Genomic DNA, 27,293 nt, shown 5'->3' on the forward strand with positions numbered 1-27,293 from the left:
GATAGGTGACTTATAATGTAGTAACATCTGACATTTTTGTTAATAGTGTCAGTAATACTATAACCACCGTGCTAAGCACTGATGAAGCAGTTGAGAGCGGAACAATATGCTTTAATAGAAAAAGAGTTCTTACAACTGTTTAAGCGCTAAATAAATTTTTTTCGAATCAGTTCAGTAAAGACTGGATGTTCGGTATTATCTGTTATTTTGCAGAGTTATTCTGGTAAAATACTTCTTTTAAGGAAAATTCACGCTACCTTCGTAATTAGTGATTCAAGAGATCTGAAGAGTAGCAGGTCAAAGTGCCTTATAGAAATATTTGTCTAAAAAATTTAGAAACATGTGACATTAGATCAAGTGGAGGTACTTATTTCAATAGCCTTTCTTTGATAGAACTCGCGTCAGTCGTGTCAAAGTTTTACGTTATTTTTGTTCAGTATTGTTTGCTATTTCATCTTGGAAGGACTTATTATGAAAACTCATGTTCAGTAAAGAACGTATTTTGCGCGCTTCGCTCAGCTTATGGTCAACGTAATCGGATTACTGTGCGTATTATTCGCAACACCTTCACCCCTCTTGAGACCCAGCATTCATTATTAGATAATATTCGACCGAATAGACCACGTTCAGCATGCAGTGAAGAATATACATATAGCAGCTGTAGCTGAGAGTGTAGACGAAGACCGTGGGGAGTCGATATGGCGCCTTTCGCAGCAACTCGGACTGACGAGGTCTTAAATTGAAAGCGTACAAAATACAGATTGCCAAGAACTGAAGCCGCTCGACCATCGCAAGGGACATCACTTCGCTCTATGGGGCTCTTGAAAAGTTCCAAAAAGACCTGAGTCAAATTTTGATCAACGATGAGGTCCATTTCGAGCTCAATGGGTATGTAAACAAGCAAAATTGTCGCATTTTTGACGAAGAGCAACCTGAAGAGGTTCAAGAGCAGCCATTTCATTCAGGAAAAAGAATAGTTTGCTGTGGTGTGGATATGTAAAGTGTAAGTCTATGCAGACAATTCTTATTCATTTCAGGTCTTTTGGCAAAGCATAATGCGTGTTAGTTACCACTCGAAATGCTCGAACGAGTCATTGCAAATAGGACTCAACGGATGGGCCATTTGATACCAACATTTGAAAGAGATAATCTTAAAAAAATAAATGCCAAAAAATGTTCTTTAGAATGATGATAAACATTCCCCAATAAATTTGAAGTTTATATATTTTTTCTTTAGAAAAAGGTAGGGAACCTCGAAAGGGATAACCCTTTACATGTAAGTATGCGGTTGAGTGCCTTCACAGATGGTTTTAGCAGTTATTGACATCCTTGAATGGACCTTTTGGTGGTGTTTCATAAATTTTCAAAGCGATGTAGAATAATATGTATCATTACCAAACGCATTGACATTCATTAAAAGCTGATAACCGCAGAATAATTATTAAGACCAGAGAATCTGACATTTTAAACATAACATAAAACAAGTAAGGAAGGGCTAAGTTCGGGTGTCACCGAACATTTTATACTCTCGCACGATAAAGTGATAATCGAGATTTCATTATCAGTCATTTACATATTTTTCAAATACCGTATTTGTGTAAAGTTTTATTCCGCTATCATCATTGGTTCCTAACATATATGTATATGTATATTATACAGAGAAGGCATCAGATGGAATTCAAAATAGCGTTACATTGGAAGAAGGCGTGGTTGTGAACCGATTTCACCCATATTTCGTACATGTCATCAGGGTGTTAAGAAAATATTATATGCCGAATTTCATTGAAATCGGTCAAGTAGTTCCCGAGATATGGTTTTTGGTCCATAAGTGGGCGACGCCACGCCCATTTTCAATCTTTAAAAACAGCCTGGGTGCAGCTTCCTTCTGCAATTTCTTCCGTAAAATTTAGTGTTTCTGACGTTTTTTGTTAGTCGGTTAACGCACTTTTAGTGATTTTCAACATAACCTTTGTATGGGAGGTGGGCGTGGTTATTATCCGATTTCTTCCATTTTTGAACTGTATATGGAAATGTCTGAAGAAAACGACTTTGTAGACCTTGGTTGACATAGCTATAGTAGTTTCCGAGATATGTACAAAAAACTTAATAGGGGGCGGGGCCACGCCCACTTTTCCAAAACAATTGCGTCCAAATATGCCCCTCCCTAATGCAATCCTTTGTGCCAAATTTCACTTTAATATCTTTATTTATGGCTTAGTTATGACACTTTATAGGTTTTCGGTTTCCGCCATTTTGTGGGCGTGGCAGTTGGCCGATTTTGCCCATCTTCGAACTTAACCTTCTTATGGAGTCAAGAAATACGTGTACCAAGTTTCATCATGATATCTCAATTTTTACTCAAGTTACAGCTTGCACGGACGGACGGACGGACGGACAGACAGACATCCGGATTTCAACTCTACTCGTCACCCTAATCACTTTGGTATATATAACTCTATATCTGACTCTTTTAGTATTAACACTTACAAACAACCGTTATGTGAACAAAACTATAATACTCTCCTTAGCAACTTTGTTGCGAGAGTATAAAAATTATAAATTCTTTGAAGTTGTAGTGTTACTCAATCAAACAAATTTTTTTTTTACCAACACCGAACGCCACATAAATATTTTTCCGAAATCACTTGTCGCCAAGCTGACCACTTTTTTATGCAGCACAGTGTAATTGCATAAATTAAGTGAGTTATTTATAATGCAGCAACCGACACCTTTAAACAAATGAATTGTGTTGATTTACATGAAAACAGCTTTAACTATTAAGCGGGTAATTACTTGGAGCTATAATTAGAAAATATTTGCTTTTGGAATTCTAAAAAGCTGAAAATAAACATTTTTTACCCAATTTATACATGTAAGTATGTATGTGTATATACAAATTTACATAAATATTTGATAACACCCATACCATGTCATTAGCTACAATTACCACTTTTAAATGTAATTACAATAAGCATAATTACCATAATTTACCCAAACCGCATACAAACTACAAAAGCACTACTCTTGAAAGATACTCTTGATTATACATGTATTAGTTTATTACTCAAATCTGCATTTACTTATTATAAAAAGCGCATTGACAAGTTCTGGTTTGACAATCGAAGATGAGGAAGTTTATTTAGTGAATATTGAAATTTTTTCCGAATGAAGTAATTTATTTTTAGACATTTTTATTAGCTGGGTTATGTGACCTTAGCACTCTTCAGTGAAAATAATTCAAATAAAATTGTGTTACGAAAAATAAAGGTAGATAAAAGTCCGCATCACTAATGAAAGACTACATTTTTGAAAAATATTGTCTACGAAGAATAAAGTCCGCAGAGAGAATGTGATATGATTTCTTAAAAAAAAACAATAATTCTTCGATACAATTAGGTTCTGAATATAACATCGTTCAAAGGGCTTCCACAACTTCTTTTACAGGAACAAATTCGATGAACTCAATTTTTGAGTACTTTTTCCACTAAATCAAGTTTTTAAATCACAACTCCTTGAGCCATTCAATGTCATAATTTCTCAAAATAATCGAAACTCCAATTTTTCTTGTAATAATTCAGTTGTTGCACGTGCTGTGTGGCACGTAGCCACGTCTTGTTGGAACCGGATGTTGTCAAGATCAACTTCTTCCAATTGCGGCCCTAAAAAATTGGGTTTTATCGATTTATACCGCTTTTGACAGTAACGGCATCACCAGGTCCATTTCGAAAGAAGTACGAATGGTATGAAGACTCCATCAGACCAAAAACCACAACAAACTGTAAATTTAGGTGAATGTAATGGCTGTTCATGAATAATTTGTGAATTTTCTTCGCACCGGAATCGACAGTTTTATTTTCCGCACCACTCAGATGAAAGTGAGTCTAATCGGAGAAGTTGATTTTCTTAAAAAAATCGTTATCGTTTTCAAGTTGTTCCAAGGCAAAATCAGCAAATTCACGACGTTTACGTTAATTCAATGGCTTCAGTTCTTGAGTGCGCACAATTTTATATAGATGCGCGTCTAAATCCTTTTTGAAAATTCGTCAGATTGCGTTTTGAGACGGTTCAAACTCTTGAGAACGCCTTGGAATCGACAAATTACGGTCTTCTTGAAGACTTGCTTGAACGGCAGCAATATTTTCATTACTTAGAGCCGTTCTTTGTCTTATTGGCACTTGGAACATTATGTAAAGAAAATGGACTCCCGAAATTTCCAACAATTCGACGAATAACGAGTACAGGTGGACGAAAGGTGGACAGATCATCAGATTAAAAATGGTCAAAACGACACTTAGAAATCATATCATCTCTATAGGAAAATACGGTATAAAAAAATAATATGTATCTGGCATTGGTTTCTTTAGTCAAGGCTAGTAATGGTCTAAAAGAGAGCTTTCCTCTGCTTTCACATGACAGAAAGTTTCTTAAGTACATATACATATGTATATCGCTAGCAAAGTAGTTAACGATTTCTCCTAGGCATAATAGTAGTGTAAATCTTCTGAACTCAGAGGCAATCGAAATCAAAATCAGTTTTTCATATAAAAAATTTTGAGATATACAGATTTTTCAAGAATAAGATTTTTATAGAACTTTATGGCTACTGAACAAAATTGATCCGGGAGAAGTATGTAAAGAATACTAAGACATATCCATCGAGTTTGGAAGTTTTTATGGTTAGAAGGAAGGGAACATCTCCTTTGAGGTGTTCAAATGCTGGAATTTTCAGCTCAAATTGTAGTTTTCATAAACGTTTTAAAATAAGTGGAGTAGAATGCAGGCGAATTTAGATTTCCATTGGTTAAAATTAATAGCTGCATGAGTCTCAAGACCTCTCATATAAAAATTTAGTGATCAGCGGGTCTTCGACTAAATAGAAATTATTTAAATCATTTCAAGACATCTCTAGAAGCATGTCGATAATTTTGAGTAATTTGGACCTAAAGTCGAAAGTGCTTGGATAAATTGGTTGAAATTATGAAGTATTTGAATCTCAAGACCTCGCAGATAATAATATGACGAACGGTGAGTCTTCAATTATATAGAGATTTGAAATTATTTTAGAAGACATCCAGAAGCCTATCGATAGTTTCGAGTGATTTGGACCTAAAGTCGAAAGTGTTTGGATAAATTGGTTGAAATTAAGACCTCAAGATCTCGCACATAATAAAGTAAGTAAAGTAAGTATTCGAAATTATCTAAATTATTTAAAAAGCCTGGCGACAGTTCTGAGTGATTTGTACGAAAAGTCGAAAGTGGCTAGCCCCTCATTAGATATTATGGTAATGCCAATAAAAATGTGTACAGGTAGAACCAAAAAAATATATTATCGAATGCAGAGTTGGATTTTTCTAATTGATTACTTCTATAATGAAATCAACAAAATTCTTTTTAAAGAAAAAGAAAAACTTTAAGCAGCCAAGGGTTAAATACAACAGGAAATGCAGTAAAAGTACTTATCAATGCACTTTTTTATTTATTTTTATTTTTTAATTTTATTGTTAGTTCTAAGGTTGTTGAAGATTAGTACACAAGTTTATAACCCTTTCAGTTTTTTTATAGAGACTTACCCGATCTTTTCGATTTTGCGCATCGGAAATATCACTTTCTTGCGAGCGCTGTTGGTGTACTAGCTGGATTTTTCCTTGAGATATCGTTATGTAATTCGTTGGTGGAGAAAACGCCTGTATGTCGTCTTTATCGTCATCTTCTTCTTTTATATCTAGTGTTCTGGAAGAAGCAAGTAAAGAAAAAATATGAAAAATTAAATTTGGTAAACAGTATCGGGGAGAGAGAAATAATGATAAAAATAGAAGGGTCCTCTACAACTCAGTGCAGCGGTTTCAGGCAAGAAGTATTATCCTAAATACAGAAGAGTCCTCTACGACTCACTTATACTTTACACTTTCCTCAAAAATATTTGAAAGCAACGAAGTTGATATTCATTTGACTTTAGTTCAATATATGGTATATGGGTATCTTAGAAGAGTCGTATAACAGCTTACTGTTACATTTCTCTTTCATTATACCAGTTTATCTTGTTATTTGTTGCTTTGATTTGCCCCTACCTTTTGGTGATTCGAAGACAGCAAATATTAGAAGTTTCTATTATTGTTTTGTTGAGAAACGTTTATGCTAGTTTTAGATAGCAGAAACTTAGCTATATGCTCTCAAATGATACATATATAATCACAAATTGGATTGTGGTGAATCGAACATGCAACTGGTATAAATCGCTTAGACTGGTATAATATAAAGAGTTGATATAGCAAGCCGTAACACAACTTTTTTCAAGTCTTTCAAAAATCTGCTCTCTGAATTCAACTGGATAATTAAATTTTTTTTGAAAAATCAGTATAGGTAAAATATTGTGAACCCATGTGTACTTAAAATTTCAGTTACACCGTTATTTATTTACTCAATTTAACCCCTTTACAGTCAATGCTTATTAAAACAAGATATTCTGAACGTGATATTTATCTTAAGTGGGACAATAAATTTTGTTTGCATTTGATAGTAAATATATGCATACATTTGTACATATATGTATGTGTATGTTTATGTAAATAATTTACCAAAAATTTTGATTATAAAGCTAAAGCTTGTTTGCTCTACTTTTGTGGCATTAATCGCCCGACGATTATCTCAGCAAACAACTGCTTACTAGACACAATTTTTTAAGTGTTTCTATTTTCAGTACTGTGCCTGCATATTTACATACTTATGTACATACATAATAACACCATACATATGTATATACATATATGTCTGCTCTTAAGTCTGCATATAAACGTTTCGTTGCACATAAGTCGATAAGCTCGCATTTGAAGTGCATTGAGAACAATTGCAGCTGTTCTTGAAGCCAAAGACATTCGCACACACACACACACACGTACACGACACGCATAAATAGAGCGGCACATGTGTGGATTAACAAATTATCGATTATTTGTTATTGTCAAAAGAAAAAGGTAAATGGGTTAATTGGTGTAGTCAAGTATGTAAATGTTGTTTGTGTTGTTGTAGAGCGATAAGAACCGAGGCAGTATGGTGTTTGCAGCCTTGACAAATTGGGGACAAGTTGAAAATTATTTCTAATCTCTGGCAAGAGAACAATATTTAATGTTGCTATACGGTTTTCTGGTTCATGAAATATGGGTTTATTACAGAGTGCTGACAGATGCTGGAAACTCTTTCTCCAAACGACTAATGACAATGTATATAGCTGTGTTCTCTTAAGGGTGTTTATAGCGATTAAAGTAAAGCCATTATTGCCAGCAAAACTAAAATACATTTTTCAATACTTTAGAGTTAATTGGCTACCATTTTCGATCTTAGTATATTCTACCCACAAATAGAGGACTTAGATGAGTCCAACTCGTTCATCATACTATTTTAGGTTAAGTAAAGAGGCTGATTTTTCATGCGTAACGAGTCTCACTTAGACAGCTAGAGACGTCGTTGCTATGCCCAGATCTCATACGTATAGTTATGTTTCAAAAAGACCGAAGAAATTTATTGAAATGACTAATATCAACTCCAGCCAATACGTCGGGTTCGTAGAAAGGATGGCTACTGAGATGTTTCAACCTTAATTTAGCGAAAACTAGGCAATAAAGAAGAAAGTGTCGAGATATTTACACCTCATAATTTTACTTGAATCTTTGAGTTGGCGTCCCCGTGAGTTCAAATCGGACAACGTCCAATTCGGACCCCCATCATTGCGGCGGTGTGTACTTTGTTAAGAGCTAGAAGTTCAATGTGCCTTTTATGTTCCACTCTGGGTCACAAGGCTTTCGTAACTTCACAAGTGCTGGTTGTTGACCAATATTTGCTGAGCTCGCTGCCATTTTTGCTTGAAAGAAACTAGAGTAGTCTGGTAGTCTGAAACCAGAGTTGATTGCGAGCTTCCAACAGAATTCTCCTCTTTCAACATTTCCTTAGAGCTTCGAGCCATTTGTGAAAATACTCACTGCGCCTTACCACCAGCGACTCTGCTCCACCCACATATCCCTGGGAGATACTACTGTGATCAAATTGAAAGGTGAAATTTGTCCATTTCATCCCCGTTAAAGAAATCCCCTCCCGCTGCAATACACTTATGCCAACAGGATTTTCCAGTCATCAAAACACTTAGAAAAAACCTCCGTCATGATGGCCATTAGAGTGTTCTTCGATTCAGCTTTTATATCCTGAGTCAAAATGGTGTCCTCGGAATGGTCATGTGAATTTGCTGAATAGCTAGAAGTTTCACAAAGGTAAATCAGGCGAATGCGGTGGTTGCGGCACGGTATTAGTTGAAAAGGTGGCGAAATTATCACGAATAACCAATGCAGTATGAGATGATTTCTTTCCAAATCCTAATCAGAATTGGAAATATTCCCAAATGTCACAAACATGAAAAATCAATAGACTAACGTCACCTTTTCTTGAACAATTCACCGATTTCAGGGTCTCATTGAGCCATAGTTCTCAGAACGCATGTATATTTGCCTTCTTACATAAAAATTCGCGTTGAAACGGTACTAAGTTCTCCGAGGGCGAAAAGTTTGTAGAAAAGGAATCTCCTTTCTTACTTACGTTAAGAAATTTGCTCTATGGGCTCTTGAAAAAGAGCCGACGTTCCGAACCAAATTTTGTTCAGCGATGAGGCGCATTTTTGGCTCAAATTGTAAGTAAAGAAGAAAAATTTCCACATTTGGGGTGAATAGCAATCTGAAGAGATTTAAGAACTGCCTTTTCATTCAAAAAATAAAAAATGATGCAGGTGAAAACGTAACCGTCAATGATGGTCGTTATCGCGATATGATTACCGATTATTTCATGCCTGAAATTGAAGCTAGTGATCTCGGCGACATTTGGTTGCAACAAGACGGTGCCACTTCCAACACATGGCATCAATCCATGGATTTACTTGAAAAAACACTTCGGTGAGCAGATAATTTTACGCTTTGGGCCGGTCGATTGACCACCAAAATCGTGTTATATTAAACCGTTTGACTTTTTTCCTGTGGAGATATGTAAAGTCTAAAGCCTATGTGGACGATCCCGCTTCGATTCAGGCCTTGGAGCAAAACATCACGCTTGTCATTCGCCAGTTACCAGTCGAAATGATCAAACGAGTCATCGAAAATCGGACTCAACGAATGGATCATCTGAGACGCAGTCGCGGCAACATTTGAAAGAGATAATCCTTAAAAAATAAATTTCAAAGAATGTTATTGTGAATGGTAATAAACATTCCACATCAAATATTAAGTTTCTGTGTTTTTTCTTTAAAAAAGTAGGGAACTTCGAAATGGATAATTTATATTCTCTAGGCTGCGAAGTTTAAGTTAAGTAAGTTTAAGTTCACTTATGAGAAAAAGTCATCAATAACACCTTTTTTTGCGAAATTTGGTTTCTAATTAGGATTACAACTACAAGGAAATAGTTTGCCTCATATTCATAAACAAAATAAAGTTTTGGATCGATTTTAGACACAAAAGTATATACTGACATACTATTTTTTGCACACTTTTATAACTCACTAAATGTGACTCAAGAACGCTAATTTTTTTAGGTTTCCGAAATGTATAAAAAAGGCCGAACAACAATCTTTCGATTTTTCTTAAAACAATAGGCAATATAATGAAGCTGTCCTTGAAACATAAAGCAAAGAAACACACAAATCGCGAATGAGCTAATGCTGACGACCAAAAATTAATAGCCAAACGCTTGATGAAAGCGTCGATTCTAAATTAATCTTTGCATAATCCAATCTGTATAAAATGAAATTAAATATGCAAAGCAGTTGGGAGTGCCAAATATGGATTTCGTAATACTAAAGATAGAATTAAACAAAAAATGGATAGTCTTGCTAACGATTTAAGATGCCAAATATTTACAGCAAAAAATTCGAAAAAGTAATTTAATATATTTTGTATGTCTGTATGTGTAATACACTACAAGAAAGTTATTATACATATTATTTTATTTCTTGTTTTTGCTTTTTCTTCGGCAATTCTAACAACAACGTGCATCGCCTACAGTCGCTCGACTTCGCGTGTCTTGCCTGATTTTGGTTTCTTTTGCTTTTGTTGTATTCTTTAGCGATTAACGCTTAACTTTTTTTACATTTTTTCAACACAACAAAACCGAAACTTGTTTTCCCTGTTTTCGTGTGTCAATCGATTTTGTGCGAAGTGAAAAATTTCATTCATAGCTTTTTGGTGAAGTGTTGACTTATGCGCTGAAAGATGACGGCGACAATAAAATGTATGTATGAGTACAACAAAAAATAAAAAAGGTTGTATATACGCAACAACAACAAATAATGTATGCAACAATAACAATAGCATGTATGAGGTTCGCATTTTCAAAGTGGTTGGCGACTGCAACTAGTTGCTAGTTGTTGCTTTTCGTTTACTTAGACAAGTAGCCGCGCTAATAGTGTCTATAAGCAGTGACATGTGCACTTATGTGTATATCTATATAAATATGGCAACGCTGTTTACAGTGCTGGTGAAAAGTGAGTTTACTAATAGCCAAAGAGATTCCATTATATATGAAGGAAGTGAAGAATTTTTAATTTAAGAATTGAAATTATTTTGGAATTTTGAAAAAAATATTTCAATTAAACAAAAAAAAAATATTTTTATTAAAGCATAACTAAACTTATTAACGGTCCCAAATGAATTTTTTGCAAGGAGATTTTTTAAGAATTAATACCAAGTGCAGAATTTATTGCACGTCTTCTTGAAAATTTTCATTTTATGTTCATTAGAAACTTTAATTGAAGAGAGCATTAGAGCTAAAATTAAAAAAAAAAAAATTATTTGAAAATTGAGTATTTTATTTGAGTAATTATTTTAAAATATATTACTAATAAAGCAAAATATTCAAGTAAATAAATTTAATGAAAAGATTTCATAGCAAAATAGGGTGTCTTTTGCCATTTTTCAATATCTTTCACTTTCTTTAAATTATCACCATGTCCTTGTTAGACCGGGCGTATGAGTAATGTGTATAGGTAGCGTGCGAAGAACTAAAAGATTCAGAAAACTCATAAAAAATTTTAGTTTTGGAAGCAATTTTATAAAGAGAATACAAAAACGTTAATTTCGTTTGCAACGAAGCTAAAATGCCAAATAAATAAGTTTTCTTACAAAAATTTGCTTCTGATCGTTCAGTTTATATGGCAGCAATATGCTATCGTGGTCCGATCTGGAAAATTTCTTCAGATATTATAGTGTTGGCTTAAAAAGTAAAGTATGTCAAATCTCGAGAAGAGATCTTGTCAAACAAAAAAGTTTCCCATACAAGAACTTGATTTTGATAGTACAGTTTGTATGACAGCTATATGCTATAATGGTCCGATCTGGAAAATTTCCTCAAATATTATAACGTTGATTCAGAAAGTAATGCATGTAAAGTTTCGTGAAGATATCTTGCCAAACAAAGAAGTTTTCTATACAAAAAAACTGAGTTCGATCGTTCAGTTTGTATGGCAGCTATATGCTATTGTGGTGCGATCGGAAAAATTGCTTTGAAGATTATAGCGTTTTCAAAATTTGAGACCGTTATCTCAAGAATCGAGGTTATAGTTAAAATTTATACTATGGTATATAAGCGAATAGAATGCTAAGAACTTTCAGTGATCTCCGCTGGGAGCTGCTGTAGAAATTCTGAATTCTTTTTGCTCTTATAGCGGCATTTATTAATTCATTAACATTATTTGTGGACATTCATTCTTTTTCAGTTCTTGGTCGGATATAATATCTAGTCCATTCCATACTTAAACGAATAAAATGTTCACTTTATGTATTTTTTTTTTGTTAAAAATTTGTTGGTTGCTTTTATTTTCGTCAACATTGTACGCGTGAGTCAATATGTTTAAGTAAACTGCAATACAATGTATAAATATATATGTACATACATACACACATACTTATGTATAAATGTTAAGCTCACATTCGAGTCCCATATGTGCCAAAGCGGCAGCCACACTGCAGTCAGTCAAGCAGCCATTAAGTCTGGCTTGGCTTCGGAGCGAATGAATGAAGTTGGCTGTTCTGGCACTGCATTGCTGCGGCTGCCTGCGCCTGACTTATGAGCTTACATACATATATTGTATTTATGATCTTTCTTGTGCTCGTGTGGCCATATGCATAGCAAATAAGCTGCTGAATGCAACATAGTGTGGCAAGAGACAACGACCGGTGGAAGCGGTGGCTTGTGGTGCGACAGACAAATAGCTGGTTAGCGAAAAAAAAGCTGGCATGCAGTGTAGTATATATATGTATGCATGTATTCATATACGTAAGTATGCATGACTGTGCGTTCATCCGCTTGCCTATATGCACTTTTCTTAGACTGTCTGTCTGTCTGTCTGTCAATTTTAGTGTTTGTTGGTTTTGCAACTTTACTTGTTGGTTTTGGTAAGAAACAAAAAAATCCAGAAAAAAGCGAAAATCAAAACAAGTCGTAAAGTCAATAATTTATTTGTATTTGTAAATGCTTTTCGTTTTGGTTTTATTTTTTTTGTTTCGCTTTTCGATTTTCCTGCGGATTTATGAGGACTGGATCGCCAACGCATTATGGCAAAGATCTCAAGATAAATGAAAAGTAATGGAAAAACAACAAAAAATATATAAACATATGTATGTGGGTTGGTATATAAATACTTGTCTTTACTCAAATACGCTGGCAAGCAGAAAAAAACGCTTACGAAAATTTTAATGAATGAAAAGTGCGGCCCTTTGTTTTTGTGAGACAACAACAAAGTGCGTTATAGATGTTTTTGCATTATAGTGTTGAAAATTTGAAAAAGTAATACCTAAGCAACTAGTCCCAAACCAGTTCCCAAGTGGTCCAAGCGAATATTAGCTTTACAAATGCATATCTGCTTCGATTTAAATCTTTTTGCTAATTTTGTATAATTGAAACCAGGTTCTGAAGACTAGTCTCTTACAAATATCCCGTACTACATCAATTTGGCCCAGTACTACTCCCAAATGGCCCATAACTGCCTCTATTTCGAACAGTTTTCGTTTTTTATTACAATCAATTTAATTTATGCATTTCCATAAGTTGGACCACTACTACCTCTATTTGGACCAGTTATTTATTACAATCAATTTAATTTATGCATGGCCATAAGTACTCGTGTGCATTTAAACTTTCTGTTTCTAATCTTCTCACGATTTCAGAGCAGCTATGCAAATTTATTTCATCAACCAAACAACAGTAAATTGTCTGCGGTGAAAGTGAAAATGCAGCGTGTGAGTCTTTTGGAGTGGTTTTCTTTGGTAATTGTTCGTAAACACCTAAAAAGCATAATTAAATTGCATAAATGCTAACTTTCATTTGAGTTATTCTGTAATGAGCCTCTTAAATACCTTAGCTAGTTGTTTCAAATACAAGTACATCTTTGCTTCTAGCATCTGTAATTTGCTTTCATAACAAAAATGATATTTAGCAAATGTCAGTGAGATTTTTTTGAAAATTTCATAGTCGGACCATATTACTATCTCTATTTAATTACTCATTTATTATTCGATGAAAGTTTTCTACTCGTAACAGTCAAGATAAGAGCAGGTAAGTTTTAACTTTTCATTTATATACCCACCAGATCGCCAGATAAAAATTGACACGGTCCGGCTAGTTAAAATCTGCTACGTGGAAGGCACCATGTCCCAAAATGTAAAAGTCAGTGGATTACCTGTTCGCGTCGTAAACAATTAGGGACCTAATTGACATAATGCAATTCGGTTTCCGGAAAGGACGAAGCAGAGAGTATACTATATGCAAATACTGTTAACAAAATAGCTGAAAAAGCATTGGAAGAGCATAAGTGGCGTTGGGGTGGCAAACAATACTGTGTAGTACATTATAAACGCTTTCAATTATTAGAGCTCTGACTGAGTTAAAGGTTCCAGACTGTCTTAATCGAATTGTGGCAAGCTACTTTGAAAACAGCTTACTGCTATATGACACTGAATTTGAACCTGAAACAGTGCCTGAATCAGTTCTCGGCCCTGTACTCTGGCACGTTATGTACAATTGTATTCTGAGAGTCGCGTTGCCGGATGCGGTAAAGATAGTAGAATATGCAGACAATATTGTGGTCTTAGTTGTAGCGAGAACCCTTGATGAGGTGAGGAACAAGTGTAATGAACGCATCAGCAATGTTGAAAATGGCTTTGACTTACAAGGTGTGTTCCAAAGTAAACAGCACTTTAAAAAAAAAACAAAAAAGCAAAATCAATTTATTTTATTCAAAATAGTATCCTTCTGCTTCAATACAACTTTTTGCACGGTCTACAAGCATGTCCTACGAGTGGTTTAGCTCGTTGGCCGGTATGGCCGCCAGTATGCCGGTGCAAGCCTTTTGAATGGCCTCTACGTCTGTATAACGCTTTCCTTTCATGGGCAAATGCGATTTTTCGTAAAGGAAGAAGTCGCTTGGTGCCATATCAGGTGAATATGGGGAGTTGTTAATGTTTAAATTAAGATTTTTGGTCAAATAATTGGTCACAAGCGTCGATCGATTAGACGGATTCTGAGCAATTTTTGGTCGTCAGTCAATTTGAGCGGAACAAACCGTGCACACACCTTTCGTAAGCTCAAATATTCGGTCAAAATGCGATAAATCGATGTTTTGGAGATGTTCAATTCCATTTCCATGAATTTCAATGATGATTTCGGCTGAGTGTTGATGAATTCACGCATAGTTTCAATGGATTTCTGGTGATCACGGATTTTGATTGGGTTGATCGTAATTTATGTCCTTACGATCACTTTGAAAACGTTGAAACCACTCACGCACTCTGCTACGGAATAGGCAATCATCGCCATAAACTTGTTTCATCAATTGAAACGTTTCCTTAAAAGTTTTACCGATTTTAAAACAAAATTTAATGTTGGCTCTTTGTTCGAAGCTCATTTTCGCACCGATAACACAAACATACTGACACTTAAAACGCAATAACTTCACTTCCAATCAATGAAATGTCAGAATACCAATTCTCACTGCACAATCGATGAAGAGAGCAGATTCTAACGCACCAGTCGACACATAGATGGCGCCACCAGGGGGCGCTCGATTCAAAAAGTCCTGTTTACTTTGGAAAGCACCTAGTACATCCATGAACTGTGAACAGAGAGATCAACTCGTAAAGTACCAAAAGGCAAATGTTAAAACCACATAGTCAAAATAACGAAAACTAAAACAACAACAGCAACTTAACTTTATAAAACAACGAGTTAATTAAATCACAATCGACGTGAAGTTTGGTAATTGTTAATTGAATTTACGAGTTAACTGCACAGCAGCACTCAACCAACAGTGACTGCCAATGGTATGCAGACAACGCATTGTTGTTGGCAACAACCATCGCCACCGAAGAGTTGCTGGCAGCAGTGAAGGCTTAACTGGTACATACTTACACTGTATGGAGGCTGCCACAAGCTGCAACAATTTTGAATATTTTTTTGTTTTTGTATCCGCAATTCTCGTATGCCGGACGGTCCGTCACGTGAGTGGGCCAATTTGCGAGTCGAAACTCAATGCGCACAAGAGTAAGTATTAAAGCGGGTCGATTTTTTTCTATAAAATATATGCATAAGAACGAACCGAGCTCTCGTAATTTTTGGCGGTTCACTATCGATATGGATGGCCTGAAGTTATTCTGCTGGAACACAATATCTCTCCTATTGGCCAAGGCGGGAAGCTTCTGAGCGATTGCTTCTTTCAAATAGTTCAATCCTTGACAGCACTGTTCGAATAAAGATTGTGACCGTAAGGTAGCGGTAGCTGATTAACTGACAATCCTTCCAAACATGTAGCAAACCTTTTCTGACTGTCAATCGTGACTTGACCACATTCGCGGAAAAATTGGCGATTGTTCAACAGGCTGCGCTCATTAGTATATGTGGTGAACTATGAAACAACCCACTGAGATCCCTCAAACTCAGAGCATCTGAGAATCAAATTTGTTGGATTACGTGATCTCCGAGCCTAGGCTGTTGTTTCTCTGGCATGCATCAACAAAATTTTTTCATCCTTGAAGAACTTTGGTTTAAAAATCGCTGGCTCGGTTTTAGACTCATAGTCTCTTCGGCAAAGTTATTGAGAATGATCCGTAGAACATTTGCCACATACGCGACTTTATAGAAAACAAGTAAGGAAGAGTTCGGCTACTATCCGTCGTTTTGGCTCTCTGTAAATCAACCCGCCCTAACGTGTGTACGTGCTATATTCATAGTTTGTTCGCTACTTCGTCTGAGATCTTGGCTGGCAACAACAACAACTGGAAAGCAAATATTTTAACTGCTATGCGACCAAGTCCTGTTTATTGATTTCTGCTGGGGCTGCTTTGCATTTTTTCTACTTGGAAATCGCAAATCAAAAGCGAGCAATTGTCCAAACACTCAAATAATCACCATACAATGCATGTATTTGGGGATAAGTGCTGTTTGGACATGGGAAATATACTTTTACGAGGGTAATTTTATATGTACAAAACGGATTTTTGGATGAAAGATATTTTTGTGGCAGAAAAATAATGTATTACTCGAGTAGGTCTCTATTAAGTCACTTACATCTGTTTGCTAACTCTTTGAGAACTTCGAAAAAGTGGAATTTTTCCAGAGATCCTTCCACTGATCTATGGCCTTTATTCGAGAACAAAAAGTAGTCAGCTGGGTTAGAAATCTGCACGAGGATCATAGTGATCTGAGACCCTGGTACTGCGTTGTTTCAAATCATGGAAAATTTTTCCATCATCTTGAAGTAGGATTTATCGGTTATTTGAAAGTATAAAGCAAAAACATGCAATCTCAAAAGCAGGAAGTGAGAAATGGTGACCGAACTCGTTTTACGATTTAAATCGGCGAGAGTTGTTTGGTCACACAAGAGACGTGTTCGAAGATTTGGGGATAAAAGATAATGGTAGAATTGACCAGGGTATAAGGGAAATGTTGACGGAACTCTCCTCGGGAGTTTGGTATTCAAATTATAAAAAAAGGGGTAGAATTGACTAGAATATGTAAGTTGAACGACTATCCTATTTCGTCAATGAAACTCGGAATCCTCACATCTGTTTCGGATAATATAATCGTAAAATATAAATGAGAGTCCAATATCGCAGGAATCAAAGTCGATTAGTTTAAAAGTTAGAGCAGAAAAGAAATTGATTATTTCGACAAGCCAGTGAATTTGAGAGAATCCCTCTCTTTTGGTTTAGCGTTACTCAGTAGGCCTAAAACCAGCTTTTTAGCTTTTACATTTTTTCAGAGATCGCCTGAGAGTTCGACTACAACCATCTCTTAATTTAACCTTAGTTTAGCAAATATTCAGGTTTGGTTATTACTTTAGGAAGGCTTGAAAACCCGAAAATAAACCTGTTGGAGAACGAATTACCTAAATATTTTTCGGCGTAGCCCAGCTGATCATAATGTGAAGGATTATTTGAATAATGCTGAGGGGATTTTCTCAAAATCAATTTTTATTTTTTGACAACTTGTTAGGAGAGATAAGGAAGGAAGGAACAGAGTCTTCTGGTTTCGAAATCTTCAAGTAACCTTCAAGTAATACAAGTAAACGTGTGTTGAGGTGAATTGAATAAACCTGGATTTCATCGGTCAGAAAAGTGGGAACCTTCCCTTATTTTGAATATGTATAAACATTTTTGTGGACCCAAAGGCTGAGACATATTGATTCAGCTGACACAAGAAGTGTGTTTTCGGCACTGTAACTACGCTGGAGCTGCAAAATTTCGCTGACTTCAGCGACCACCCTCGTACATACCAATAACTGTCTATGCGCTTGTGGCTTATTCTCGTTAAATACATTTTTTGCACCCAAAACGGTAACTTGCTACATGCCACAACATTTATTTACACACATGTGAGTGTTACCAACCGCTGTTATTTGACTTTTGCTCGGCGCTGTGCTCGCCTGCAAGTCGACAGTAAGTGGGCATTTAGTTGGAAAAAAACTATTGGAAATATTAAAAAATAACTGTTTACTATTTACTTTGCATATTTGTGTGGTTTTTCGATGCTTTTTGTACAATTTTCCGGTAAACCTTCAGCCTCTTTGACTTGCAGCTGCTCGTGATTGTTAGCTTAGCGCTTATAGTACTGCTGTCAATAGACGTGTTTACGCTCGTAAAAAGTGCTTACCGCGGATCGCGACTTTCGTGTGCTGGCAGCCAGAAACAGTTAGCCGGAGTTGTTGTGTCAATAATGGCTTAGCACTCGCTTTGTTTATATTGCTGCAGTTACAAGTTGCTGTTTGTTTTTGTTATTTTATGCGTTAATGTGTTGTTTGTTATGAGGTTACTAGATTATTGCCTCAATCCACTTACTGCGGCTATTGAGATGTGAGGCAGTTGTTTCGAAAGGCTTGAGTTTTATGTGCCGCTTGCCAGTACTCACAGTTGCCATTAACTGTTGGTTGTTTAAGGTTTTCTAATTGAAGTTAATTTAACCCTTAACAGGTCACTAACACATTTGTTTGGTTTATTTTACTGTTTTTTTTTTTTAAATATGAACCTCTGAACATAAAAATAAGTTTAGAATAATAAAGAAAAACGTTAACTTCGTTTGTACCGAAGATAGAATACCCTTCGGAAATAACGTGGCCTTAGATAGTAATTCAAGCCGAAATCCGTCAAGATATCTCGTCAAATAAAAAAGTTTTCCACTTAAGCACTTGGTTCCGATCTTTTAATTTGTATGCAAACTGTCAGTTTGACGAGCCGGAATCATCCGGGCACCTCTTAATAGACGGCATAACAGTTTAAGATTAAGGCCCATGGGTCTATGTTTCCGAAAAACGTTCGCATCCCCACCATGGCACCCAGTAGTATATTGGAATTTGTCAATGTGCTAGGGCTGTGTGAGTCGCTAAGACTGAGGGGAGGGCGCAATAGATCTTAGGTCTCGGTGCAAACCTCATTTATTATATGTATCTCCATACATATATGTATATGGTAGCGGCGGTTTCGATGAATAATGAGGTCATTTCTTCCTGTCTGCCGGCTTTAGTAAGCAAAGTTACCATATTTTTCTGCGGAACAAGAGATCTGCTTGAGACGGTAATTGTTTTTAATACAAAGTCTTGGACGTCTGATGTGAAAAGGGTAACATTAACTGGTTATAAAAGTGTGCTGATTCGATCTACATAGAGATTTTTTCATAAAGTTGTATTAAAAGCAAAGTTTACACCAAAAATTCTCGAATCATTGATTATCATTAAATGTGTATATTCTCCGAAATATTCTCATACAGATGAAGAACCATTCGAACAGTGGATTTTCAGATTCAAATATGTACTATACTGTTAACTATTCTTCTTGCGCGCTGTTTAGAATGTGACTTTTGTATGAGATATTCTTATAAGAGATACTAGCAAGGCCCGAAAAAAAGTCTGGGTTACAGTACTCCAACCAACAGGTTGCCGGAGTAGGACATGCTGTTACCACGAACTTTGATCACAGGTATTGAAATACTGTAGCTTTGGAACAAAAAAGTTGCCGGTTTGACGCCGTGATGCTATTAGGTACATGAAGGGACTTACTAATATTTGGCCGCCTCTAAACGGCGAATTTAATAAGAAGCGTTTTCATGGTTGATATACATGCGGTTACTGTATTAAAAATAAAGTCGTTTCTGGGTTTGTTAAAAACTTGTATAGGATACAGCTTCTGTTCTGTGCACAGTTTTGGTGTTACAGCACTTTCTTTCTCTTCAAATGCGTCAGTTTTTTGTCCTTCAAACGCTCCAATAACGCTATGTAATAGTAAAACACTGCCCGTATCATCAGCTCGTCGGTATTTTTGGTTAAAAGTAAGCTCGCGGCATACCTTTTTTAGACACAGCTTTCTCATATTTGAATATTCGTGTCCATCATGTTTAAGTTGATATCTTTACAGTGCCTGCTATCTGGAATAATCAATCACTTTACGGTCACCTAAAATTATTTTGTGGACTTTTTTGATGTTTTCGTCGGAAACAATATCTTTTGCAAAATTTATACACGCACCTTTTGAAGGTTAGGGCGAACTAAAAACCATATGGAGTTAATTCGGGTAGCGCTGTCTATGTGTCAGGCCTATTCAATTGACTAGTTAGAAATGGCTTTCCGTTGCTTGCAAACCGTTGGCAGATAGTCGAAAAAGTCTTTTCGTATTTCTAATAAAATTTTACATTTTTTTATGTTTATACTAATAAATAAATAAACAAATATGTACCCTTTTGGTCGACCACTTTTTGCCATTTTTACGTTCGAGACATTATTCCATCCGTAAAACTTTCAGGCCGCCAAATGGTGTCACCTCAACAATAATATTGTTTATCGTATAGTGACTTTTGACACCAATTACAATAACAACAACTGACTAACTGCCAAAGATAAATGAAGTTTGCGTGCCGAGCTTCATAACATAATTTATTTAATTAATTTAGCGTTTATTATGATAATTTCATTGATGCAAACTTAATAGAGTGGAAAATGTAAGCGCCTATGTATGTATGTGTATTTGTGTATCTGTAGTTCGGTAATGCGATTAAACGTGCCGGCAATGAGTAACGAATGCATTTGCATAAAAGGAATAACCTCAGCTAACAGATTGCAAATTAAACTACTTAGTTAAAGGCGAGAAATCGATGAACTTTGTGCCGAAAGCCACGCACACACACAGATATCCCTATGTATGTGTATACTTACACATAAACACATATAACTGCATAGAAGCGAGCAGACGACCGCAAATTGTGGCCTGGCTTACTAATCAATTTATTTTCGCATTACACACGCACACTCACTCTTTTATTGTATATATGTGTTAGTACATGCATACGTGTGTGTGTGTGATTGCGCTTATACGTAATTGTAATTTACTATGGTTTATTGCGCGCGCCACAAATTAGCATAAAAATCACAAGCACGCGGAATAAATGAATAAAACAGCCAAAACAACAACATGACTACCAACAACAACAACAAATATACATAAGTTAAACGCTAAGAAAGCGCCAATTGAAAGCTAAAAGCAGCAACAGAAATTACGCATAGCTGCACACAACAACAACACGCGACGAAAAGACGAGCGCGAGCGGCAGCAGCGGCAGGGACAGCGGCGGCACTTGCGCCACAAAGAAACTATCGCAGGCGAGGAGCAGCATGCAGTAGAAACGGGCCGTCAATGTCGCTGCTCTTTTGCACTTTGCAATTCAATTGCCGCCGTTGAGGCTCGCTTGCACCGGCACTGGCACGACTGGCATGTGGGGGGCAAAGGGTAAGTTGGTGCTCTGTGGCTGATATCATCGATGTGGCTTAGGTGCTAAGTGGTGAGGCATATTGTGTGCTATTTGCTGGTTGTTAGAAATTTATGCAGCAGATTCAAACACACACACACACACTTATACATATAAATGTGTGAATGCGTGTGCGTGTGAGTCATGTGGCTGTGGCTGTGGCAGTGTTGTTAATCGGCGCATTAGATTTGCATTGGCTGGCAATCTTGGTGAGTGTGCGCTTGCTATGCCGTGGCATGCAACAGGCCAACACAAATTACAGTTGACAGCCTGAAAAATGCTAAATTAAAGATATAATTAAATGACAATGAAAGCGTTGACGATGATTTTATGCGTCAATTGGCAGCGCCAAATGTTTGATGATTCAGTCGCTATTATTATCGAAGGAGTGACGAGCAAAAACAAAAACAAATATGGCTATGAAAGTATGTTTGAAATAATAGCAACCTTCGATTTTCCAAGCGTTAAGAGAGTTGTGAATCGAACAAGCTGTACCAGGTGTTCAAACAGATTGACTACACTTGCGTTGCAACCTTGTGCTAATACACATATAATCTGCAGCTTTGGCTAATAGGAGATGTATTTGTCCCATCAGGACAAAGCCAGACCATCAGCCATCCTGAGACCCAGTATTCATTATTGGATAATATTCGACCGAATAGACCACGTCCAGCACGCAGTGAAGGACAATTTAGCAGCCTTAGCTGTACACGAAGACCGTGCAGGGTCGCTTTGGCGCCGTTCGTAGCAACTCGGACTGACGTATGGAAGGACTTGGCGCATTTTACGTCGAGATCTTAAGTTGAAAACGTACAAAAAAAAGGTTGTGAAAGAACTGAAGCCGCTCGAACTTCCCAAGCAACATCGCTTCGATCTATTGGCTCTTGAAAAGTTCCAAGAAGATCCCACGTTTGCGAGCCAAATGTTGTTCAGCGATGAGGCCCAAATCTGGCTCAAAGGGTATGTAAACACGCAAAATTGCCGCATTTAAGACGAAGTGCAACCTGAAGAGATTCAAAACCTGTCATTATTTCCAGAAAAAGCAACGGTTTGTTGTGGTTTGTGGCCGGTGGAATCATTGGTATGATATTTGGTTTCAACAAGACGGCAGCACTTCTCACACATCACATTAATGAGTGGATTTATTGAGAGACCACTTTAGTGAACAGATAATTTCACATTTCGGGCCGCTCAATTGGCCATGAAGATCGCGTAATATCACATTGTTAGACTTTTTTCTGTGGAAATATGTAAAGCCTAAAGTCAAGACGGACAAACTCCCTTCGATTCAGGTCTTGAACCAAAAGATCACGGGTATCATTCGCCACTTACCAGTAGAAATGCTCCAACGAGTCATAGAAAATTGGACTTAACGGATGACGTAGCCACGACCAACATTTGAAAGACATATTTTTCAAAAAATTAATGCCAAAGAAAATTCTTTCGAATGATAATACACATTCGCCATTAAATTTAAAGTTTCTGTGTTTTTTATTTAAAATAGTGGGGAACCTCGAAATGGGTCGCCCTTTATATGTATTTGTATAATTAATTTTGATTTTATTTTTCATTAAATGAAAATTAAAAAAAAAAAAATTGAAAACTAGAATTGCGCCAATGAATGAAATTGTACGGTTGTTTAACAACACTAAAAGGCTTTTTTACAACGGTAAGCCAGCAGAAATGGTAATTTAGAGTTAAAACTTATGTTACACCCACTTAGCTCATTTCCGTTTTCAGCACACAATATCAAAAAACGAAAAAAATACAAAAACAAATTTATTTAAGTTTTCATTTTTAGCCTCAGTGGCGGCTGGGTAACTGAAGTCCAAAACGGTTTGCGAAGTCCAAAACACAAAAAAAAATGAAAAAAGCTACCAGACAAAGCTTTTACAGCCATTTAGGCATTAAATCACTTCAACGCAGACTCCAACAAAATAAAAACGCGCAAAAACAACAAACACTAAATAAATAATATGTAATTGCGCTTATACGCATAATGATTTATAGACACCTACAAATTACCACAAAAAGTACAACAACAAAATAAAAAAAATACAACAACAAAAAAGTACAACAACAAAAGAAAAAAACTACAACAACAAAATAAAAAAATTACGAAAACAAAATAAAAAATTACAACAAAGCAAAAAAGTTTTGAAAAAAGCAAACTTCAACTTCCGCAGCCATTAGCAGTTCATTGAACGTAATGAGCAATCGTTTCGCAATGGACATGAGCCAATCAAGCGTGAAGTACAAAAGGCGAACGAAACAAATTTACACAAAAAAGCCAACAACAAATGTTGTAAAACCATAAAATTACTACAAATACGAATGTATGTGTATGTGTGAGTACATATGAAATAATAGCAAAAACACAATTGTAAATGCCTTTAATTTATACATTTCAATGCAAAATCGAGCACATATGGTCGATCTGGCCACGCCGCCACTACGACAATCACGCGCCGCTTAACACTTTCAATTAGGCGCGCGGCAAATGAGTGGGCGCCACCACTGAAAAGGGCTGACGCGCCGCCACTTTTAGCGTTTTTCTACGCGCTTTTGTCCACAATTGATTGAATAGTCGCATTAAACTGTGGCAAGCCCTGCTAAATGAAAGGGTGAAGCAAAAAAAAAAAAAAATTGAAAAAAAAATAAAAAACATTATAAAAAAAAAAAATAAAAAAATGAAAAATTGAAAATAAAAAAAAAATATTTAAAAAATAAAAAAAAATCTAAAATAAAACAAAAAAAGTTAATGAATATAAAGCAAAAAAAATAAAAGAAGTTCAAAAAAAATTGAAAAAAATAAAAAAGTTAATGAGAAATATAAAGCAAAAAAATAAAATAAAAAGTTCAAAACAATAAGCGCTTGTAATTAGTTTCAGCCTAACGGTTTTCCGTTTCGCTAGCCAACATCCCTTTCGACCGGTTGTTTTATTGTAGCGCAGCAAATACGGTACTTCGCTTGGTACTAAAACTTACACGATCTAAGTAAAAAATACAAATACATACATACAGGTATATGTAGCGGTACAAATTGCGCTAATTGAAAGCAATGAATCGGTTTCACATACCCGCTCTCGCTGCTAACTATAGCTAATGGTAAATGGAGCGTTTCGTGTCGGCGATAGGCAATCAAGCGCTATTTTGCACGTACTTAACGACGCTCGATTGCTATTGCATAATGTTGCGATAAAAATCAACAACAACAACACGAGTAACAATGTGTTTATCTTTAACGCCCGATAAGTGGGATATGTTTGGTATCTTTCATGTGATTTTCTATACGTGTGTATACAGTGCACTGAACTTTTCTTGAATTAGTTATAGACTAACATGAAAGTAACGTGAAGCAACCCTGATAGGCAGTCTACTGACTTTGCGAATATCTTATTTCGATACAGGAAACAGATTCCGGTAAGAATATGTGTTTAGTATACGCTTGCCTTTCTAAAGTAAAAGTGTTTTTGATTGGTAAAAATTATTCAAAGATGGTCGAGAATGCGTCGACGACGAAGCACGTCCTGGACGGCCATCAACATCAATTGATGATCAAAACGTCAATAAAACAAGTAAGGAAGGGCTTAGTTCGGGTGTCACCGAACATTTTATACTCTCGCATGATAAAGTGATAATCGAGATTTCATTATCCGTCATTTACATGTTTTTCAAATACCGTATTTGTGTAAAGTTTTATTCCGCTATCATCATTGGTTCCTAACATATATATATTATACAGAGAAGGCATCAGATGGAATTCAAAATAGCGTTATATTGGAAGAAGGCGTGGTTGTGAATCGAATTTAACCATATTTCGTACATGTCATCATGGTGTTAAGAAAATATTATATACCGAATTTCATTGAAATCGGTAGAGCAGTTCCTGAGATATGGCTTTTGGTCCATAAGTGGGCGACGCCACGCCCATTTTCAATTTTTAAAAAACTCCTGGGTGCAGCTTTCTTCTGCCATTTCTTCTGTAAAATTTAGTGTTTCTGACGTTTTTTGTTAGTCGGTTAACGCACTTTTAGTGATTTTCAACATAACCTTTGTATGGGAGGTGGGCGTGGTTATTATCCGATTTCTTCCATTTTTGAACTGTATAAGGAAACGATTATATAGAGTTTGGTGGATATAGCTTTAGTAGTTTCCGAGATATGTACAAAAAACTAAGTAGGGTGCGGGGCCACGCCCACTTTTCCAAAAAAATTACGTCCAAATATGCCCCTCCCTAATGTGATCCTTTGTGCCAAATTTAATTTTAATATCTTTATTTATGGCTTAGTTGGGCCGATTTTGCCCATATTCGAACTTAACCTTCTTATGGAGCCAATACGTGTACCAAGTTTCATCATGATATCTCAATTTTTACTCAAGTTACAGCTTGCACAGATGGACGGACGGACAGACAGACATCCGGATTTCAACTCTACTCGTCACCCTGATCACTTTGGTATATATAACCCTATATCTGACTCTTTTAGTTTTAGGACTTACAAACAACCGTTATGTGAACAAAACTATAATACTCTCCTTAGCAACTTTGTTGCGAGAGTATAATAAAAATGAGAATCGACGATTCACAATCAGAGATCTTACTGGCATCGATGGAATATTGGAAGGATCGATGAAATCCTGTTTGAAAATCATTTGGGCCTGAGAAAAGTGAAAGCACGATTGGTTCCAAAATATCTCAATTTTTTCGAAAAACAGCGTCGCGCTAACGCTGTGAAACAATGCTTTCCGACTACCAGCATGTAATGAAACGTATTATTACTAGCGTTTGGTCTTCGATCTATGCCTACGATACGGAAACAGACGATCAATCGGCCGAATATTGAGGGAATGCTGAGCCGAAGCCGATAAAGCCATGTCAAAGCAGGCCAAAATCAAGGTTATGTTGACCGTTTTCCTCGATTATCGTATGCCGAAATTCTTCTGATTGCCCAAACTGCCAATAAGGAATACTATTTGAGTGGTATGGGTCGTTTGCGCGAAGGTATTGGTAAAAAGAGTCCGGAATAATGGACAGGCAACTCTCGGTTTTTGCAACACGATATGCACCGTCGCATACTAAAATAATTCTTCGTGAGTTCTTCGTCAAATTTTTAACCAACGTCGTTTCGAAACCAGCGTATTCGCTTGTTTTAGCTGTGTGTGATTTTTGGATATTCAGCAAGCTCAAACGATCACTTCGGGGAAACCGTTGAGTCAATTTAAGACTTTAAGAATACAAGTGAATTACGAGCAAGGGGGATTACTTTGAGGGGGGAGGACGACATAGTTTTTGAAAAATAAATTAAGAATTTTAAAATGTTGAAAACATAAAACTTACTATTTTTTGCTCATAGTTGAATATGTAGATGATCAGCGCAATGCTCTGAGCCGGTTTAGCAATGTTCGTCTTTATGTTTGTACTATATATACACAAAGTTTTAGAGATATCGATTTGACAATTTTCATACGACTTCTTCTCCCCAAAAAGCAGCTCTTTTGTCAGAACCGCCAATATCAACCTTCAAAGCTTACATCTGCCATACAAACTGATCGATCAAAATCCAGTCCTTTTATGGAAAACTATCTTATTTTGCGAGACACGTAACAATTTCCAAAGAAATCGGTCAGAACGGACTACTATAGCATATTGTACCATACAAACCAACTAGTTAAAATCAATCGAAAAATCTTTTTTTGTCCTTTTATACTATAGGAAATGCAGCTGTGAATGTCATCATAGCTTTGGTAAAACCGAAGTTAGCGTTTTCTCTTATTTTCACAGTTTTTAATAATAATTGAAGACGTGCGTTTAGTCATACTAATTGTCTTAAACATTTTATAACAGAAACTGAAACCTTGCTTAGAGTTTTTGACTTGTTTCTGTATTTAAGCACAATATCTAACCGCCACAATCTCGTTGTAGGAATTCAGTCATTTTTATTAACGGCTTTATTCTTTAAATCTTGCGACCGAAATTTTTATGC

General features: G+C 36.2%; 1 protein-coding gene across 2 annotated transcripts in view; it reads right to left on the reverse strand.

Moving 5' to 3' along the window:
• Positions 1 to 27,293, reverse strand: part of LOC120770919 — a 175,313-nt gene that overhangs the window by 67,733 nt on the left and 80,287 nt on the right. For both annotated transcript variants that reach the window (XM_040098616.1, XM_040098615.1), the window contains exon 3: positions 5,571 to 5,730. In XM_040098616.1, coding sequence (XP_039954550.1) covers positions 5,571 to 5,730 — 160 coding nt within the window. The remainder of the gene's footprint in view (positions 1 to 5,570; positions 5,731 to 27,293) is intronic.

The sequence above is a fragment of the Bactrocera tryoni genome, chromosome 3 (assembly GCF_016617805.1).
Source record: "Bactrocera tryoni isolate S06 chromosome 3, CSIRO_BtryS06_freeze2, whole genome shotgun sequence".
Lineage (NCBI taxonomy): Eukaryota > Metazoa > Arthropoda > Insecta > Diptera > Tephritidae > Bactrocera > Bactrocera tryoni.